General features: G+C 47.0%; 2 protein-coding genes across 2 annotated transcripts; both read left to right on the top strand.

The window, feature by feature from the left end:
- Window positions 1–688: 688 nt before the first annotated feature.
- LOC128848046 (olfactory receptor 14A16-like) lies at window positions 689–1,609 on the top strand. The gene has a single exon (XM_054047783.1). The coding sequence runs from the start codon at window positions 689–691 to the stop codon at window positions 1,607–1,609; it is 921 nt and encodes a 306-aa protein (XP_053903758.1).
- Window positions 1,610–9,863: 8,254 nt separating this feature from the next.
- On the top strand, window positions 9,864–10,778 carry LOC128848006 (olfactory receptor 14A16-like). Its single transcript, XM_054047718.1, has one exon. It carries the CDS (start codon window positions 9,864–9,866, stop codon window positions 10,776–10,778), a length of 915 nt encoding a protein of 304 aa, XP_053903693.1.
- Window positions 10,779–15,364: the final 4,586 nt, after the last annotated feature.

The following is a 15,364-nucleotide window of genomic DNA, read 5'->3' as shown; positions in this document are numbered from 1 at the left end:
CTGGGAGGGTGTTTAGTTGAGTGGTTGGAGTATCAGGAGGGGAACCGGAAGGTCTGTCTCCCGCAGCAAGCATGGAAATCAGGCTAGAATGGGGGACGGAGCATCGGAACTCTTGATCTGTATTCCTGACTCGAGTTTACTATATAATTATGGCTGGTTTTGGTCTCCTCCATGTCAGATGGTGCTACCATTTATAGCAGTGAAAATTGGGAGTAATTCCATGTTATGCAGTGATATTACCACACATTCGCAGCAGTGCGCTGATAGCAGAATCAGGCCAGCCAGAACCCCGATTCCCCTTGGTAAACCAAGGATAGTAACATTTATACAATGTTATCCAGTGTTCGCGCACATCTGGGTGACAGAGGTATACAAACATATCAAAAGGACTAGTTCCTAATTCTCCACTCCATCACCCTGGTGTAAATCAGGAGTAACTGCACTGTAGTCCAATGAGCTGATTCTACTTTCTCTCACCCCAGTGTAAATTAGGAGTAACTCCACTGGAATCAGTGGGGCTGTTTTCCCTATCCTCATTCCCATATTACACCAATCTTCACAAGCTAAGGGTCTGACTGAAGGAAATGAAGGTGGTTTTCACAAAAGGAGAGTTATTTAACTGATCTAATCCAGGCCCTTGCTCTTGTCCCTCCCTCTGCAACCAGAATATGATGTCCTGAGAAAGAAAATGCCCAACCGAACCACTGTGACCGAGTTCCTTCTCCTGGGATTCTCTGATTTTCAGGAGCTGCAGATTTTGCACTTTGTGGTGTTTCTACTGATTTACCTGGCAGCCCTGGTGGGGAATATTCTTATCTTCATGGTCCTAGCCTTCGACCACCACCTTCACACCCCCATGTACTTCTTCCTGATGAATCTGTCCGTCCTAGACCTTGGCTCCATCTCTGTCACCGTTCTCAAATCCATGGCCAACTCCCTCATGAACACCAAGTCTATTTCCTATGCTGGATGTGTTGCCCAAGTATTTTTCCTCCTCTTCTTGCTGGGAGCAGATTTTTCCCTTCTCACTGTCATGGCGTACGACCGATATGTCGCCATCTGCCAACCACTGCAATATGAGGAAATGATGAACAGGAGAGCTTGTGTCTTACTGGCTGTTGGTGCCTGGATGAGTGGGATTCTCTACTCTGTGCTACACACTGGGAACACATTTGCATTGACCTTCTGTGGAGGCAACATGGTCGGTCAGTTCTTCTGTGAAATCCCCCAGCTGCTGAAGCTCACCTGCTCTGACCCATATCTGAGTGAAGTTGGGGTTCTTGCCTTTACTGTGTGTTTAGTCTTAGGCTGCTTTGTTTTTATCATTGTGTCATATGTTCAGATCTTCAAATCAGTGCTCAGGATCCCCTCTGAGCAGGGCCGGCATAAAGCCTTCTCCACCTGCCTTCCTCACCTCACTGTGGTCTCCTTGTTTGTTTGCACTGCCTCCTTTGCCTACCTGAAACCCACGTCCAGCTCCCCATCTGCTCTGGATCTTGTGGTGGCTGTTCTCTATTCCATATTGCCACCAATCATGAATCCAATTATCTACAGCCTGAGGAACAAGGAGATGAAAGCTGCCCTGAGGAGACTGACTGGGTGTAGGTAATTCATCAAAATTTAATTTTCTGTCCTTCTCTAATTAAAGTTTGCTTACATAGTATCTTTAATTATTCATTAATGTCAGTTATTTCCATGACCACACAGCTTGCACACAACCAGGTCTGATTTTGACGTCAGTTGCACCAATGCAAATCCAGATTAACTCCGCTGAAGTCACTGTCCCTGGGGTAATTTACACCTGTAGAAAATCTGGTCAAGTTGTGAAGTTACATGGGTGTAAATTGGGTGCACAAGAGTAATCAGACTTTCATTCTGTGCGAAAACAATACCCGCTCCACTGCTTGGTCACTTACACCCATTCCATGGGCACTGAAAACAATGATGGAGTTGTCTTTCTTTCTTGTGTTTATAAATCAGTAGTGGCTTCATTGGAACCAAAGGAATCAGACTAGTGTAAGACTGGGGTAGATCCTCAGCACGTTCCATTGACTTTGGTGGTGCTAAAGCAATTTGCAGCATCTGTGGATCTGTCCTACTGCCTCCAAAGGAGCTGTATATCCATTGCCACCACCTGGGGACTAGGCCCATTGTCTTATAAACCACCATTCATGGCCTAACCACAAGAGGGGGACAAGGAGCCAGCCTATGTCAGTCTGGATCACATGTACATTCAGGACTGTGAGAGATGGAGAGACTGGCTGAAAATTACTGGGAGGTTTCTAACCACCAGCGGGGTGATGTTCTGCAGCAGCCTCCCAATAGGAGTTGTTCGGGGCAAATGCCTGAATTAGTTTGAAGAGAGAGCTGGACACATGTCTGAGTGGGATTGTATGACAGGGCTCCTTGTGATGGTGGGGAGCAGGGCTCAGCAACATTGGGGATCACTTGAGGGGCATGTCTTATGTTCCTAAAAGCTCATGCTTCAGGGATTCATCTGGCCACTGGCAGGGTTTAGGAAGGGTTTTCTCCCCCCGACCCACCGTATTCTGGGAGAGTTTTTTAAAATCTCTGAAGCATCGGGCAGCCCTGGCTGGAGATGAGACATTGGGTGGGACGTGCCAGGGCTCTGAGGTGACACCCAGCCATTCTCTCTTTCTCGGGTTCTTGGCTGGCTGGTTCTTGCCCACATGCTCAGTGTCTAACTGATCACCATGTGGGCATCAGGAAGGAATTTCCCCCCTGGTCAGATTGGCAGGGACCATGGGAGGGGGGGTAAAGGGTTATCTTTCCTCGGCAGCATGTGGTGCTGGTCACTTGCCAGGATTTTCTGGGTGTATCTCAGTCATTTTCCTGCCATTAAGGGGGCCTCAGGCACTGATGCCCCTCAGTCTCTCCTATTCTCTGCCAATGACACAAAACCATCTAGTCTCCAGTAGAGCCCATGGCATTGCATTAGTACATTTATCTGTGATGCCCTGTCCTGCTGGCTGGGGAGAGGTGACTCCAGCTCAGATGAAGCCCCTGACCTCTGCAGCCGCGCACTGTCGCTGCATAAATGCCACCCATGAGCAGTGTGTGTTTTGAGGCCCCTCTGTGCTCCACCTAGAGGATAGGGGGCTGTTCCAGTGGCTGTCAGGCAGCCTGGCTGTTCAGCTCAAGCTGTAGAAGCTCATACTCTGGATGTCTCTGATTGAGTCCCCCGGGTGCCAGCCTAGATTAGATGGGGACCCTCGCATACGCGGAAGTGGCCTGATAATTTCAGGGGACCGTATTCCTGCACTAATCAGAGGCTGATGTTGCCTACCAAGCTACTGTAGAAGATCAGTAGGAGTGAGACCTAAGAGGGGAAGAATTCTTTAGTAAGAGGAGGAGCAGGTTTATTCCCGGATCATCTCAGACTGCCCATTCATAGTCTCTCTGCACCCTGGAGACCGAAGATGCATGGCATGGGCAGGGGTGTGTGTGTTGCTCTCAGCTCAGGTTGGTAGAGCTGGTCAAAGTAACTTGTCAATGGAAAATGGTTTCCTCAACCTGTTCATGACAGATGCTGCTATGTTTTTAGCTGAGTTAAACAATCTGCCACAGGCTTAGAAAAATGTTTCACAGCTCTTCCCTCAATTAGGTTGGCCACTGAGGCATTCCCAGAATATCGGATCTGACGGGTTGGATCACAGAAACCCCCTTGGGAACTGCCACCTGTTGTGCCTGGACTATTTTTGACCCTGTCTTCCCTGCCAGCTTGGGACTTCAGTGCCTTGCCTGGTTTGAGCCAGACATGCTTGTCTGATTCAAAGACAGACCCATGTCTGAACCACGTCCGCCAAAGGCTCAAGGCTTAACTGAAAACAGCTTAAGAAGTGTTCCTGTCTCCAACACTCAGATACCCAACTCCGAATGGGGTCCAAACCCCGAATAAATCAGTTTTTCCCTGTATAAAGTTTATACAGGATAAACTCATAAATTGTTCACCCTTTATAACGCATATAGAGATATATGCACATCTGTTTGCCCCTCCCCCCAGGTATTAATACATACTCTGGGTAATTAATAAGTCAAAAGTGATTTTATTTAAAACAAAAAGTAGGATTTAAGTGGTTCCAAGTATTAACAGACACAACAAAGTGAATTACCAAGCAAAATAAAACAAAACACGCAAGTCTAAGCCCAATACAAGTGATTCCACATGCAATCTCACCCTCAGGGATGTTCCAGTAAGCTTCTTTTACAGACTAGCCTCCTTCTAGTCTGGGTCCAGCAATTACTCACACCCCCGTAGTTACTATCCTTTGTTCCAGTTTCCTTCAGGTATCATTTGGGAATGGAGAAGCTATCTCTTGAGCCAGCTGAAGAGAGAATGGAGGAGTTTCCAGTGGCTTAAATAGACTTTCTCTTGTGTGTGGAAACCCCTTCTCCTCTCCGATGCAGAGTCCAGCAACAAGGTGAAGTTTTGGAGTCACATGGACAAGTCACAGGTCCATGCATGACTCATAACTTTACCGGACGATGCCACATAACCAGGAAAGCTCAGATGTGGATTGGGATCTCTCAGAGTTCATGGTTAGCTTAAGTGTTTCTTGACTGGGCACTTACTGAGAACAGTCTTTTCTCCAGAAGCTGATCAACTGCTTCACTGAGGCTACTTAAAATCAAACAAGTACATAGCCAATATTCATAACTTTGAATACAAAAATGATACATGCATGTAAATAGGATGAATATATCCAGTAGATCATAACTTTTGCAGAGATATGTTACATGGCAATCTAACATAAAACATATTCCAATCATGTCATATTTACACTCCTAAGCATATTTCTTTAAAGCACTATGGGGTTTATTATTTCTATAAAGTAATGTCACACCTGACATACTGGTACTTCTGGGAAAGCTGTGGCCCCGCCCCTTCCTCATGGCCCTGCCGGTCAGTGTGACCTTGCATGCGTCCCTCATCCTTGATACTGGACAAAACCACGTCTGGTTTTGTCTCAGTACCAGACAGAGGACAACCCACACAAAAATGAGATTATCCAGTTTAAAACTAAATGAATGGCCAGCTACCCACCACGCTCGCTCCTCCCAAACAGCTTCTGTGTGGCTTCCTAGAAATCTCCTCTACCAGGAATATGTTCCAACCAACTGGATCTCCTGCATTCTGTCCCAGAGGCACTAACGGTGGGTATTATTGTCCAACAGTGAACATCGTGGCTCCCTTCTGAAGTAGGGCCTAATGGAGTTAAAGACGTCCTTGGGAACTTGTGTTTAACTCCTTAGGCCTCTTAGAAAATCACAGGTCTGGTCTTAGACTAACCTCCTGTCTTCTCCTTAGACATGACGCATCCAGGTTAGGTGTCAGACACACTGCCTTGGCCAAGTGCACTTGCTTTATTGGTGAAAGGAAGGATTTAGTTCTCCAGGGCTCTCAATTAAGGAACAAATTAACAAGAGACTGAAAACAGGCTTTAGTCTAGAATTTTAAAGGTCCCTAGGGGGGTTGGACCCTAGGTCCCATCAATGGAAACTTTTGCAGAATATTCATAGGATTTAAGGCCAGAAGGGACGATTAGATGATCCAGTCTGAGTCTTCTGACTTCCTATAGATCACAGGCCATTTACCCCTGTCTTGAGCCCAATAACTTATATTTGACGAACTCATGTTCCAGAAGGGCATTCAGTCTTGATTTAAAGACATCAAAAGATGGAGAATCCAGCACTGGCCTTGGTAAAAGCTGCCAAGGTGAATTGGACGTCCAGTGCCCATTGAAGGGAATTTTCAAAGATACTTCGGGAAATTAATACATTTGAAGTTCTGAGCCTTATTGTGTTTGTGTCCCATCATATGGTTTAGCATATGCCACAAGGGATTATTCTGCTCTTTGATCATATCCTCAATGTTAGTTGCCGTACTGGGAAGAGAAAAGAAGTCTGAGTGGGGTCCTGATAACAGTCTTCAAATATGTTATGGGCTGTTATAAAGAGGATGGTGATCAATTGTCCTCCATGTCCATTGAAGATAGGACAAGAAGTACGGGGGTCAATTTGCAGCAAGGGATATTTAAGTTAGAGGTTAGGAAAAGTTTTCTAACTCTAAGGACAGTTAAACTCTGGAAGAGGCTGCCAAGGGAGCTTGTGGAATCCCCATCACTTTAGGTTTTTTGAAGAACAGGTTGGACAAACACCTGTCAGGGCTGGTCTAGGTTTACTAGGTCCTGCCTCAGCTTCTCAAGCTCCTTTTCAGCCCCACATTTCTATGGTTCTGTGATTCTATAATATACCTACAAAAGACAGGAGTTCACTTTTCTCTATTAGGTGGGCTGGCGCCAGCTGCGGAATCAGCAGACATATGGGAATATTCTTCAAAGGGGAGGACTATTCTTTCCAGGAATTTAAGATGGGATTTTCAAAGAGCCAGCTACTCGTTTCCCCTTGGCTTTCAGTCCGTCCCAGCCCAGCATGTCTGTGATTCTAGGATCTCTGGTGGATATGGAAGATCAGGTGTCAGTGGACCCACAGCTGCACACCAGGGTATCATTGCCCAGTATCAAGTATCAGGGGGTAGCCGTGTTAGTCTGTATCTACAAAAACAACAAGGAGTCTGGTGGCAAGGAGTCTCTCTTTCTCTGGTTCTTTGCTGGCTGGTTCTTGCCCACATGCTTAGGGTCTAACTGATCATCATGTGGGGGTCAGGAAGGAATTCCCCCCCGGTCAGATTGGCAGGGACATTCTGGGTGGTCACTTTCCTCGGAAGCGTGCGGTGCAGATCACTTGCCAGGATTTTCTGGGTGTATCTCAATCATTTCCCTGCCATTAAGGGGGCCTCAGGCACTGGTGCCCCTCAGTCTCTCCTATTATCAGGTTTATTCCTCGATCATCTCAGACATGCCCATTCCTAGTCCCTCTGCACCCTAGAGACAAAAGCTGCATCCGAAGAGCTTTTTTTCCCAAGAAAAAATTCTCTGCTCCCCCAGTGGTAATTATGTGGAGTTAGTGAAGAAACAGGCTATTCCAGGTCAGCTGGTCTTCTGGTGCCACTAGATTTTTAGCCATTGTATGTCACATGTTTGTGCTACAAATCAATGTATTTGCAATCCCTTTGGGACACCCTTTGTGCCTCAGCCCTTCCACATTTTTAGCCAAGTGTTCTTCCAGGGATGCTGCCAACGTGTGCCATCCAGGGTGGGTGCTGTTCCCCTCTGCAGAATTAGGCTCAGTTAAGGCAGGTTGTCAGCATAGTTTGTTCCTGAGGTGTGGTCAGAGCTGGGCTCACAGCCCTGGAGACCAGATTCAGCTCTTTAGCCCCGGAGCAGGTGCATCATGGGCTGTGACCGTGTCTGAATCCTAAACAAGTCAGGATCAGCTGCGAGGGGCTTTTTAGTCCCTCATCCTATTTAGTCCCTCACCTCTCAGCCAAGCCTGCCCAAGGAGGGGAGCAGGGAGGGCTCATCTGAGAATTGGATCCCTGTCTGCTAGGAACTGCAGAGAGACCCAGCAACACAGGAAATCAAGCAAAGGGACACAAATGACTGCTGGATAATACAGTGATGCGTGCCTGATAGATAGATAGATGGATAGACACCAATGATTCCTAGCATTGGAGACTGAAATGCTTCGCAATTTGGGAAAAAATCCACAGAGACCAACACAGTAAGTTTGCTCTTTCAATTAAATATGTCAGGATATTAATATACAGGGCAATTTTAAGAATATAAATATGAATTACAAATAGAACTCTGTTAGATGTTTGCAGGGCCGGCTCCACGGTTTTGGCCGCCCCGAGCAGCCAAGCAAACAAATAAACAAAAAAGCCGCGATCGCGATCTGCGGCGGCAATTCGGCGGGAGGTCCTTCGCTCCGAACAGGAGTGAGGGACCATCCGCCGAATTGCCGCCGAACAGCTCAACGTGCCGCCCCTTTCCGAAGTGGCCGCCCCAGGCACCTGCTTGCCAAGCTGGTGCCTGGAGCCGGCCCTGGATGTTTGCTATCAATTCAAACATCTAGACTCTGTCATAATTTTTTTATCAGAAAAAATGAGCTTTCAAATAAGTCCCAAAAATCCCCAAATTTTCAAATTTTGGCAACCAATAAAAATAATTTTCAGCTAAAAATGGCAGCAAATTGAAAATTTTCATTCTAAATTCACCCCCCAAAAATGTTTTTTCAGTTTTCATATATGAAGATAGCTGAGGCTTTCTATGAAAATTTGATTACCATGACTTGAGGATTACAGTAACTCAGACAGAGGTTAGGGGTCTATTACAGAAGTGAGTGGATGAGGTTCGGTTGCCTGCAGGAGGTCAGAATAGATGATCATGATGGTCCCTTCTGACCTTAAAGTCTATGAATCTATGATTAATTCAAAACCCAATTAATTGAAAATCCCAATTTTCTTTTGAAAACAATTTAAGCAGAAAATTGGAAACTTACAGTTAAGAAAGAGTGGGGAACACTAATATTGTCCAATAATACCGTAATTTCAAACCCATTCATTCTATTACATCCATTTTCATTTCAGTATCAAAGGGAAGCTGTGGGATTGTAAAACTGAGTAAGCAGCAAAGCTGATAGCCCCCAGAATATGTTTTATATAGACTAGCACCTTTACACCAAGGGTCAGAGTTGAACCAAGTAGTCAAAGCCTGTCTATCCTGACAGAAAGGATAGATCGCTATAGAGGGGTCAATAGGATTAAAACACAGAGCTCCTGATCTAGCATCATATCCAGTGTACAACACTTCTATCAGCTGAGCACAAACGCTGTAAATAATAAAACACAGCCCATTCCTGAAAGAGTCCTAGTAGACAAGGCAGACAATAGGTGGGAGGGGAAACAGAGGCACAGAGAGAGGAAAAAGCCTTGTCTGAGGGCACAGAGAAGGTCTGGCGGAACCAAGAATAGAACCCAAATCTCCTGAGTACTACTGAACCACTCAGCCAGACACAGAGTTGCAGAGGGAAACAATACAACCCAGCAGTAACTGAGTGATGCTGGGATTTGGTGCCATAAATCAACATGTAATCAGGTGGCAGGCCATCTGGGTGGAGTTGGGCAGGACTCATTACAGACAAGCTGCCACTTAGGATGCTGGGGGAGTCGGTCGCATTTCCCTGGCAAGTGGAAATCAGGATGTGCTGGCATTTTAGTATTTTAAGCTACACCTATAATACGAGCGGGGGTGTGAGTCCTCTGCTCATGTACCTGTGCTAGCTCTTATCAAGTATAAACAGCAGTATAGCTGCGGCAGCACGGGTAGTGGCAGCAGAGGCATGGGTGAGCCATGCCAAGTACATACCCACTGGTTTTAGGCAGATTTGTACTAGTCTCAGTCATGCCTCTGCTGCTGGTACTCGTGCTCCAGAGGCTATATTGCTATTTGTATTCACACTAGCTCACAGAGAGCTAGTGTGAATGTGCGTACATGAGCAGGGGAATCCAACCCTGGCTCATAGTGTAGACATAGCAATAGTTTCATGCCCAAATTGTGAGCCTAGTGTTTATAGCACTAGGACAACCCTCCAGTGCGGAACAGATGGATTGGTGTGGTATTTTGCTCCTTCTTTCATACTGCATCTTTATCAAGCCATATCTTGGGCAGAAGGTGTAAACTGACGCAGCTCCATTGACTTTAAGGGAGTTATGCAAATTACCCTAGTGTGATAATGCACTGGTCTAGTGGTCTGATTGTCGCAGTCAAGGAGCACTCACCTCTCCTAGTGAGCTGAAGTGATAAGTGTTGTGCACCTTTGACATTCACACCTTGAGATATTACAGAGAGAGAATCGGGGTCATTCCATCTGTCACTCTAATCTGACCATTGCCCTTCTCCTTCCCTCCACAGGCAGGACATCATGTACTGCGAAGGAAAATGTCCAACCGAACCATTGTGACTGAGTTCCTTCTCCTGGGATTCTCTGAGGTTCGGGAGCTGCAGATTTTGCACTTTGTGGTGTTTCTAGTAAGTTATCTGTCAGCCCTGGTGGGAAATCTTCTTATCATCATGGTTGTAGCCCTCAACAACCACCTTCAGACCCCCATGTACTTCTTCCTGGTGAATCTATCCATCCTGGACCTTGGCTCCATCTCTGTCATCATCCCCAAATCTATGGCCAATTACATATTGAACACCAGGTCAATTTCTTATCCTGGGTGTGTTGCTCAAGTCTTTCTCTTCCTCTTCTTCGCTGAGGCTGACTTTGTTTTCCTCACTGTAATGGCATATGATCGATATGTTGCCATCTGCAAACCACTGCACTATGAGACTGTGATGAACAGGAGAGCTTGTGTCCAAATGGCAGCCAGTGCCTGGATCAGTGGGATTCTCTACTCTGTGCTACACACCGGGAACACATTTGCATTGACCTTCTGTGGAGGCAACATGGTGGATCAGTTCTTCTGTGAGATCCCCCAGCTACTCAAGCTCTCCTGCTCTGACTCATATCTGAGTGAAGTTGGGATTCTTGCATTCAGTGTGTGTTTACTCTTAGTCTGCTTTGTTTTTATCATTGTGTCGTATGTTCAGATCTTCAAATCAGTGCTCAGAATCCCCTCTCTGCAGGGCCGGCATAAAGCCTTCTCCACCTGCCTTCCTCACCTCACAGTGGTCTCCTTGTTTGTTTTCACTGGTGCCTTTGCTTACCTGAAACCCACCTCCAGTTCAACATCTGCTCTGGATCTCATGGTGGCTGTGCTCTATTCCGTGGTGCCTCCCATGATGAATCCGATCATCTACAGCATGAGGAACAAGGAGATCAAAGGTGCTCTGAGGAAACTGACTGAGTGAACATTATCCACCAAAAATAGAATTTCCAGATTTTTCCCTTTCTGTGCATCTTTACAGGTATAATCAGCTGATGGAATTATTGTCTCCGTGGGAATTTAATGTGCTATCTGTTTATGCAAAATGCTGTGTTTCACAGTAATACTAAGCGAAACTGAGTTCATTGAAGTCAGTGTCGTTACTTTAGATTTACACTTATGTAAATTAGATAAGAATCTATCTATCTATCATAAATAAATGTCAAAAAATAAAAGCAAGCCGTTGTTAACACAGAAGTAAGGTTGCCCGGTGGTATCTCGTGCCCTTCCAGAATGTCAGGTTCAGCATAACTCAAACAAACCCAAGAAATACAGAGTTAAAGTGCATGCCCATGTAACCTTCACTCTGGCCCCAGGAGCTGGCAATACCACTGGAAATTATCTGCATGTACTACAGCTGCATTCCTTGTGTTAGATGTAGCTGTATTGAACGGTGGAGGCAGTAGGTGATGCAGGTTGGCAGAGGTGTATTTGTGATATAAGGAGATCTGGGGATTAGTTTGAGGAGCATCACAAAGCTGTGATTGTGATAGGAGATCTAGATCTGAGCCCCATCACCCCCCACCTCCCAAATGTGGCTGATCAAAATAAAGATGTGCACATGTACCTAGAGATTCCCGTCTGCATGCTTTCAGTACAGAATTGTGAAGGTGGTGTCAGTAGCAGAGCATTGGGGTCTTCTTTACATGGGTATAGTCAGTAGTGAGGTGAGATATGAGAGCAGGCTGTGGATTTAATGAAGTATAAGTTTAGGTGGTATCCTGTATGCATGTGTAAAGAGGATGTAAGAGGGTAGAACGTGGTTGTTAAATTTTCCAAATGTGGTATTCTGTGAGGGGTGCAGGCTCAGTGTTTGAGTGTAAGGCAAGTGCAGTGAAAAGGCAGAATGCGAGTATGTGTGTTATGGGTGTTGTGGGGCATCACTCAAAGAGGACAGATTTACGTCTGTATTTCCTGGTTTTCAGAAGCTTTAGTTTTGCTGAACTCTGAATTCTGGAAAGGCACGAGCTGTCACTGGGAAACCTTAATGCTGCGATAACAATTTTTTTTTGCTATTTATTTTCCTAGGTTTTTTTAACTATTGGTAGGAGTTAGTGGTCATTGTGGCATTTGTAGGTAGCAATGGGTATGGATGACAAGTGGACCAAAAGGCTTTTTTAAGAGCCACCACAATTTTCTGGAAAGGAGCTGTACTGTGTGCACTGCTTGGCCAGTCTGGGTTCCCCTCACCTCTGGCTCCAGAGACTCTTGGTAAGTGCAGTACAAAGCTGGACACAACCATCTACAGCATAGGAGGCTCAGTGAAGTATCCTATTCATCTCAAGGAGCTCTTCTCAGAGAAGTGAGAACACCTCAAGAAGATGAATACAGCCTGAAACAATCCCTCTGAGAGGTGTGGGGTCAGACTCCTGAAGATAGGCTGGGTCCCCAGATATTGGCACACACTCAGGGTGGGAATGTAGGGCGGTCAGGTCCCCTTGCCCCTATTTTCCCCCACTCCCCTATCATTTACCCTCTTGTCTGCCTTCCCAGTGCCACACCTCTCCTCTCTCACTCCAACTAGCCCCCAGCCCTCCCCAACCCACCCCATGTATCCCTCTCCCTATAATGACCCCTCCTGTCACGGGCCCCTAAATCCCTTTCCCACTGTTCCCAACAATTCTTCAACCCCTAATCATCCTCCCCTCCCTACAGGCATTTCCATATGTAATTTATTTTCCTTTCAAAAGTAGTTTCAGCACCTTCTGAATGGTCTGCTGTGCTCAGGTGATATTTTCCTCAAATTAAAGATCTTTGGACAGAGGCTGACTCTGTCTATTCTGAGTTTCATCTTTTGGTTACCAGTTAGATTTGAACTCATAGAGCCCACATGGTGGGGAGGGTTGTGGGCCAGAGAATTCCCATTTCAGCAACTTAGGTCCTGTGAGTCAAAGGTAGCTTTCGCACAGCTCATCCTCGCTCCCTGCACATGCATGGTGTAATCCGTTGGGCATGACACCAAACACTTCAAAGGCTGATGCACCTAACTGGAGAGCTAAACTTTCCGACTAATAACACTGTAATTTGATGTCCCCTAAACTTCTGCTGGCTGGTCTGCACTCTGCTGGGGTAACCCTTGAGCGTTGGAGACCGTGGTGTGAGGATCTGTGCCCTGGTTTGATCTCTAGCTGTGTGCAAAAAATCAGCATCGAAATACCCCAATTTTAAGAAGAATGAGAAGTAACTCCACCGGTGTCAATGGGGCTGATGCCCCTGTCACTCACCCTGGTGTAAGTTAGGAGTATCTGTACTGGAGTCAATGTGCTTGATTCCCCTCTCACTCACTCCAAGGTAAATCCAGGTTGTTATAGTGGAGTATGTCTGGTCTAAGGAAGAGGAGATTGAGGCCCTTTGACTCCAGCCCCCACCGCATGCTCCACCCACTGAACCCTCTTATTATAGTCCCTGAGCGTCTTGCTCCCTCTGTCTCACACAGCCCCCAAACAAACACCCACAGCCCCTAATACCATCTTTCCCCTGTCACAACCCTCCACCCCACAGACCCTCTCAGCCCCTGTTCTTTGAGATTACCCCTCCCACAGCCCAGAGCCAATTCCTCACCCAGAGTTCCTGACTCAGCTTCCTCAGAGATCCCTGCTTAACCCCTCTGCCCACTAATCCCCTCCTCTGCTCAGACCCAGAATTCTGACATGCTCCCCAGCTCCACAGAACAGCCCCCCACCCCTGCTCCCTTCTGCCCCACCTCCAGACACCAGCCCATGTTCTCCTCCTTCTCCCCATTAACAAGCCCTGGCCACCATTTCCTTCTGCCCCCACCCTCGTCCTGCCTCTGTCTGGCCCAGCTCCTCTCTTCTGAAGAGTGCCTCCAAGGTAGTTGCTGCCCAGCACACAACTAGCCTGATAAACTCACTGCCACAAGGTATTTCTGAGACAAAGAGCTCAGCAGGGTGAGACATTGTCATGGGTCACGAGTTACATCAGATCAGAAGATGAATTAAACTTCCATGGAGCAGGTCTCCAGTCAAACACTCACTCACAGGGAATGTCCCTGACATGGAGATCAATGTAGAATTGTCCGTATGGGGGTCCCCTACCCCTCTCTCTACAGTAGCTGGCGCTGGTCCCTCCAGGAGTCACTGCTCTGAGCAGGGCTGTTCCCAGGAGCCTGTGGAAAGAGGAACATTTAATCCCATAAAGCTCTGCAACTCTCAGGGCTGGATTCAGACACTCCAGGGCCATGTATGGAGCTCTTCCCCCTTGACCTGTGCCCCAAGTGGAGCAGAAATGGCAGGGTAGCCCCTCAAAGAGAGGCTGGGACAGTGGCATGGATCCCCTGCTCCCTCCCAGAAGAGGTAGAATGTGACCCTCCCCCCACCTCTAGGGATCAGGTGGCCACAGAGAGGGAGGGGGCAGTAGTGGTCCTCCCAGTTTTTACTTCCCCAGTCAGGGTGTATCTGATTTGTTGAGGGGGTCGGGACTGCTGTGCTCTCCCCCCTGGGCCCGCACACAGAGTTCCCTGCTGGGATGGGGTTGGTGGAGTCCTCCAGACAAATGGACAGGGAGATAAACCCCCATGGAGATGCCTGGGGCAGTTACCCTCTCCCAGAACAATTGTCTCAGGCTCTCTGCAGACTCAGGCAGATGCTGTTGCACTGGCTACACTTAGAGCACCTCCCCCACCACCATCTTGAGCTACTGTTCTAGGCCGCAGGTGTTTGCCATCTGGCTCTGGCCCCTGTCAGACTTAGGCTGCTGGACTCTGGAAATTCCTACATTCCCATGGAAAACAGGCACATTCCATTTGAAGAAAATATGACAAATATTTGCCTGGATCTATTAAAATTCATTAAAAGCTCAAACAAAACTGAATTTTGGATCATCTCTAAATGAATGATTCATTATGAATTATTCATCCAATCTCAGTAATTATCCTCCAGGTTACAGGTGGGGAAAGTGAGGCATAGAGAGTTGAGATAGTTGCATAGCTGGGCTTAGATCACAGGAGCTCACAGTGTCTTGACCTTGTCTGCCTGGCTGTACTTGTTACCATCTGATGCTGGGATTCTCAAAGAAGTCTAAGGGACTTAGTCCTCCAAGATGTACATGCCTTAATCGCCTAGGCTCCTTTGCAAATCTTAGCCTTCATATATCTGAAATATATGAAGCCCAAGCCATAGAAGTTGTCAGGGTAGACACAAGGCCAGGATTACCAAGGGGCTTAGGCCTCTAAAGAAGCTGATAGGTGCGTAGTGGAATTTACAATAGCACCTAACCAGGGTAGGCTCCTAACGCCCATTGAGTGGTGTGACGGGCTGTACCAGGCCTGGAGGCCCTGCTGGAGGCTTTGCAGCCCTACCACATCCAGCCCCAAGAAAGAGCAGAGGAGATGAGTCCTCCAAGCTGCCTAGAGTGGCTGTGGGGAAGCAGCCAATCACAGAGGCTGCAGGAAACAGGCAATCAGAGTCCAGTAGGCTCCTATAAAAAGGAGCTGCTGGACAGAGCAAAATCAGTTGCTGGCTGGAGCCAGAGGAATGAAGATGGTGCTCCTGG

The sequence above is a fragment of the Malaclemys terrapin genome, chromosome 13, assembly GCF_027887155.1.
Source record: "Malaclemys terrapin pileata isolate rMalTer1 chromosome 13, rMalTer1.hap1, whole genome shotgun sequence".
NCBI lineage: Eukaryota > Metazoa > Chordata > Testudines > Emydidae > Malaclemys > Malaclemys terrapin.
Note: the sequence above shows the minus strand (reverse complement) of the source record. Positions and strands in the feature narration are given on the sequence as shown.

What these genes read in the sequence shown, in the direction of transcription:
- LOC128848046 (XM_054047783.1), top strand. Translation starts at nt 689, where the DNA reads ATGCCCAACCGAACCACTGTGACCGAGTTCCTTCTCCTGGGATTCTCT.
- LOC128848006 (XM_054047718.1), top strand. Translation starts at nt 9,864, where the DNA reads ATGTCCAACCGAACCATTGTGACTGAGTTCCTTCTCCTGGGATTCTCT.